General features: G+C 40.5%; 1 protein-coding gene across 1 annotated transcript; it reads right to left on the bottom strand.

Annotated features, from left to right (window-relative positions):
• Nucleotides 1-4,994: 4,994 nt before the first annotated feature.
• LOC138895540 (uncharacterized) lies at nucleotides 4,995-5,363 on the bottom strand. The gene has a single exon (XM_070180240.1). It carries the CDS (start codon nucleotides 5,361-5,363, stop codon nucleotides 4,995-4,997), a length of 369 nt encoding a protein of 122 aa, XP_070036341.1.
• Nucleotides 5,364-5,810: the final 447 nt, after the last annotated feature.

The following is a 5,810-nucleotide window of genomic DNA, read 5'->3' as shown; positions in this document are numbered from 1 at the left end:
TAGGTGAAACGGTTCTACCCGAGTTAAGCTACATAAAACATCCTGAGTGAAGAGTACTTCTACCTGGAAGTATAAGCTGGATCCTCCTAGGCGAAACGGTTCTACCTGAGTTAAGCTATATAAAACTTCCTGCGCGAAGATTAATTCTACCCGGAACTATAAGTTGGATCCCCCTAGGCGAAATGATTCTACCTGAGTTAATCTACGTAAAACATCATGAGCGAAGAGTACTTCTACCGGGAACTATGAGATGGATCCCCTAGGTGAAACGGTTCTACCTAAGTTAAGCTATGTAACACTTGCTGAGCAAAGAGTACTTCTACCCGGAACTATTAACTGAATCCCCCTAGGAGAAAAGGTTCTATCTGAGTTAAGCTACGAAAATGGGAGGTATGAACAGTAGTGAGGCATGCTGAAAATAAAAGAAAATGGAGATTTTAAGGAGCTTACGTTTGGTGACATTCTTCCTTTGAGAATCACTATTCTGCACTGCTTTGTTCCTGCTTCAAACAAAGAAAAGTTTGTGAGTTTTCAAAGTGGTGGTCGATTTGTGGCCTGATGCCCTGAGTAGTTTGAATTCACGTGCTGTCAAAGAACGAATTCTATCAGTGTGGTATCGAGATGCTCGGATACTCTGTATTGCTTTCTGGAGGCCTTGGCTTTCCAACATTGCCCCCGACTATTTCATACGCGGATGTCCATGGTACTGCTAACTCTTGTCCCTAAGGCAAAGCAATTTTCCTTTAAAATCAACTTAGTTGTCTTGCACCCAGTACCAGTTCGTGTCTGTAGTGCTTATCAGCTTTTCCCATGAAGCAAGTCTTGCTTAGGCGACATTTTCAGTTTCTTTGAGACACTTTATTTGCCTTATCAAAAGAAATCACAGATGGATTCGTGCTTTCGTCAATGCCATACATTCCCCGAATTGTGCTCGGTAATACGGTGAAATTGTAACAAGTTTTTGCAGCCATATCATTGCTTTGCTTTTGATGCAAGATTAAACCGAAAGGGACTCAAAGAAAAATAATGTGAGAAAAATAGGAGGGCAATTGAAAGCGAAAAAGGTATTGTGTCTAAACAAAAGGTGTGCCTTACGGGGAGGGAAATAGGGAGACTTATCTGGAAGTATGTGCCGACTTCAATGAATCATGACATGCATTTTGGACTGGACGCCTGAACTGTCTGAGCTGTCTAATTCTCAAAATCCATTGCAAATGTTCATCTTGAAACCGAGTTCTTGGTTATGCTCATGCCGGAGTACCGAAGACCCTCATTCGGCTAGTAGCACCCTTTGCGGGTTTTCACTAACTGACCTCTCTCATTTCTCTACTCATCATCGTCTTATGGTGCCCATATGGGTTTTCACCAATAAGACTCTCTCATTTCTCTGCTCATTGTCGCCTTACGGTGCCCATACGAGTTTTCACTTATAAGACTCTCTCATTTCTTTTTTTTCTTTTTTTGTTGTTTATTTTTTGTTTTTTTCGTCGCTCTTGACTAAGATATTGCATGCGGCAGGTTGTCCAACACCCTTGGCATGGTGATTTCACCATACTCAACGATCAGCCAGAAGGCCTTAACGGGAAAAGGTAAAAAGAACCCGGAACTGAATTACAACTTTTGGAACTTTTTATAAGATTAAAATAAAAATAAAACAAACTCCTGTCCCAGTTTTGGATTATTGGAGATATAAATTTTTTGTTGTGATGGGACCAAATCCAGGGTAAGGCTGCATACGTATCCTTTCGGAATCAGGTCGAACGTAGTATACTAACATAGAAGATTTGTTGATGATTTTTCTTTTTTTCTTATTTTCTTTTTTTTCATTTTTGTTTTTACAAGTACACAGATTCCAAAAAGAGGGAAAATAAAGAAGAAAAATACAGCTCAAAAGGGTTAACAAAAGGGTGACACCTATTTGGAATAGTAAGCAATGATAGCCTTCATCATCACGATCTGAGAAAATCATGCATGAAAGTTCCGCAATGGGTATATATCAAAAATAATATCTTTTGACTGCATCTACGTTAATAGTCATGTCTGGTACCCGTCCTTCTTCATCTACCAAGTGCAAATCCCCTTTTGGTAATACTTTCTTGATGATGTAGGGTCCTTTCCTGTTCTGGGCGAACTTTTCTTTAGCTTCTACCTGGTGTGGAAGGATGCGTTTTAAAATGAGCTGGTCTACCTCAAAGTGCCTTGGGTGCACTTTTTTATTATAAGTGCGTGCTATTCTTTGCTGGTATAACTGGTCAAAACACACTGTTGCTAGCCGTTTTTCATCAATCAACATTAGATGTTCTAATAGGGTCTTGACCCACTCAATATCTTCAATCTCCGATTCCACAATGATTCGGATAGAGGGAATTTTGAGTTCAGCTGGTATTACAGCTTCAGTTCCATATACCAGCAGATAAGGAGTTGCACCCACTAATGTGCGAGCAGTCGTGCGGTATCCCAAAAGAGCAAAGGGAAACTTTTCATACCATTGTCTGGACCCTTGGATCATCTTCCTAAGAATCTTCTTGATGTTCTTGTTAGATGCTTCAACGGCTCCATTGGCTTTTGGCTGGTAAGGGGTAGAATGGTGATGCACAATTTTCAATTTCTCACATATCTCCTTCATCAAATGACTATTTAGATTGGCTGCATTGTCAATGATAATGGTCTTTGGGATACCAAAGCGAGGGATGATGTTAGAATGAACAAAGTGTAACACTACTTTCTTGGTGACTGCTATGAAAGTGACGGACTCCGCCCATTTGGAGAAGTAATCAATTGCAACCAAAATGAATCTATGCTCATTTGAAGCCTTTGGATCGCTTGGCCCAATAACATCCTTTCCTCAAGCAGCGAAAGGCCAAGGAGAGGACACGGGATGCAATTCCGACGGAGGCAAGTGAATCAGGTTGCCATGAATTTGGCATTGGTGAATTTGCGAAAACAACTAAAGCAATCTCGCTCCATAGTAAGCCAATAATACCCTGGCCCTAGAATCTTCTTTGCCAAATCATTCCATTCATGTGAGGCGCACATATCCCCGAATGCACTTCACTCATGATCCGTTCAGCTTCTATGGAATCTATGCATCTCAACAAGTTTAAATCTTAGGTCCTTTTGTAAAAAAATTCCCCATTCAGGAAAAACCACCAGGGAGCCGCCTTATAGTTCCTTTTTGATCTCCCTTGGCATACTCTGAGTACTCCCTTGTTTTCACGAATCGTTTTATGTCATGATACCATAGTTCACCATCTGGTTCTTCCTCAATTGTATTGCAGTAACCTTGTTGATTTCGAACTTGGATTTCCAATGGATCAATATGAGTGTTGCCTGGATAAGGGAGCATTGAGGCTAAGGTAGCCAAGGCGTAGGCTAGCTCGTTGTGAAACCTGGGAATGTACCTGAACTCGATGGATTTAAACCTTTTGCTCAGATATTGCACACATTGTCTTCATGGAATAAGCTTGATGTCTCGAATCTCCCATTCGCCTTGGGCTTGCCGGATAAGCAAATCAGAATCCCCCATAGCTAATAGTTCATGCGCATCCAGAACGAGGGCCATTTTCAGACCCATGATACAAGCCTCGTATTCTGTCGTATTATAGAAGAATCGAAGTCGGGCCGTTTCATGGTAATGTTGTCCAATAGGTGAGATGAGGATTGCCCAGATCCCAACTCTTTAGATATTGACAGCTCCATCAAAATACGTTTTTCATACATGGCCGTCGTCCGAAATTACTTCCTCTATTGAGTTGACCTCTTCGTCTGGGAAGTATGTGCTCAGTGGCTTATAATCATCATCAACTGGATTCTCTGCCAAATGATCTGCCAAAGCTTGTGCTTTCATTACGGTGCGAGTGACATAGATGATGTCGAACTCTGTGAGCAAAATTTGCCATTTTGCGAGCCTACCGGTGGGCATTGGCTTTCGAAAGATGTACTTCAAAGGATCCATTCTAGATACGAGGTAAGTAGTGTAGGCCAAAATATAATGCCTCGGCTTCTGAGAGACCCAAGTCAAGGCACAACAAGTCCTTTCTAAAAGGGTATACTTAACCTCATAATTGGTGAACTTCTTGCTCAAATAATAGATTGTATGTTCCTTTTTGCCTGTCGCATCATGTTGCCCCATAACGCAGCCAAAGAAATTATTCATCACTAATAGATATAAAAATAAAGGCCTACCCGGTTCAGGTGGGACCAGTACCGGGGGTTTCGACAGATAGTCTTTGATCTTGTCGAATTCTTTTGGCAGTCTCATGTCCATTTAACAGCAACATTCTTTTTCAACAACTTAAAGATGGGCTCGCACGTGGTTATGAGTTGAGCATTGAACCTATTGATGTAGTTTAACCTCTCGAGCAAACTCATGACTTCAGTTTTGTTCTTCGGGGGTGATAGATCTCGAATGGAATTTCTCTTAGATGGATCCAATTTGATGCCTCTCTGACTGACTATAAAATCGAGAAGCTTCCAGATGGAACCCCAAATGCCCACTTGGCTGGATTGAGCTTAAGGTCATACCTTCGCAGCCGTTCGAAGAACTCTTTCAAATCGCGCACATGATCAGCCTGTGTTTTTGATTTTATGATGACACCATCGACATATACTTCAATCTCTTTGTGTATCATGTCATGAAAAATGGTAGTCATGTCCCTCATGTAAGTTTCCCCTGCATTCTTCAAATCGAATGGCATGACCCTGTAGCAATAAGTACCCCATGGAGTGGTGAAAGTGGTCTTCTCTGCATTATGCTTATCCATTAGAATCTGGTGGTACCCAGCATAGCAATCCACGAACGATTGTATCTCATGCTTTGCGCAATTATCTATAAGAATGTAGGTGTTTGGTAAAGGAAAATTATCCTTTGGACTTGCTTTGTTAAGGCCCTTGTAGTCAACACAGACTTTGGTTTTTTGATCCTTCTTTGGCACAGGCACAAAATTTGCCACCCAGGTGGTTTATCAGACAGCTCTGACCACATTGATGCAAAGTTACTTCATTATTTCCTCTTTGATTTTGTCACTCATGTCAGTTTTAAATTTTCGTTGCTTTTGTTGGACTGGTGGAAAATCAGGATATGTGGGAAGCTTATGAACCACTATATCAGCACTTAAACCCGGCATATCATCATAAGAACAAGCAAATACATCTCTGTATTCAAATAAAAGTTGAATCAAGGCATCTCTGGTTTTTTGTTCAGTGTGAATGCTTATCTTTGTTTCTCTAACTTCTTCATGGATTCCGATATTAATTGGCTCAGTTGCATTGAGGTTGAACTTAGGATTATTTTCAAATTGTTCTAACTCTTTTTTTATGTCCTCAACAGCCTCATCTTCATCATATTCGACCTCTTGATGCATTATTTCAAAATTAGACAGTCTTTTAAGATCTGGGCGTGAATTATGGATGCATATCATGTTATTAAAGCAGGCATTAACAAAACAGAAATGGAAATAAAATGACAAGAATTAGTAAAAGGAAAAGATACAAAACTTAATATGAAAATGAACTGCATTTCATTGAACTTGAAAGGATAGAAGGGTTAACATTAAAACAAAATAATCATACTGAGATGTTTGGATTACAACCCTGAAGGTAACCCAAAATACAAAAAAGAATCTACAAAAACAAACTACCAAGACTCCTTCCTTGTGGGGAGAGGAGTTGCTTCCGAGTTGTTGAGCATGGTGTCTGGGCCAATTAGTTGCATATCGGCACGACTAGTGCCTTCACCAACCTGGATCATATTCACTTCAGAAAACATCTGGCTGAGGCCATAGAAACTTTCATCAATGTTTTCCTGCGCC

The sequence above is a fragment of the Nicotiana tomentosiformis genome, chromosome 7, assembly GCF_000390325.3.
Source record: "Nicotiana tomentosiformis chromosome 7, ASM39032v3, whole genome shotgun sequence".
NCBI lineage: Eukaryota > Viridiplantae > Streptophyta > Magnoliopsida > Solanales > Solanaceae > Nicotiana > Nicotiana tomentosiformis.
Note: the sequence above shows the minus strand (reverse complement) of the source record. Positions and strands in the feature narration are given on the sequence as shown.

Excerpts from the sequence above, each read along its gene's own strand:
- LOC138895540 (XM_070180240.1), bottom strand. The coding sequence starts at position 5,363 with ATGCATCAAGAGGTCGAATATGATGAAGATGAGGCTGTTGAGGACATA.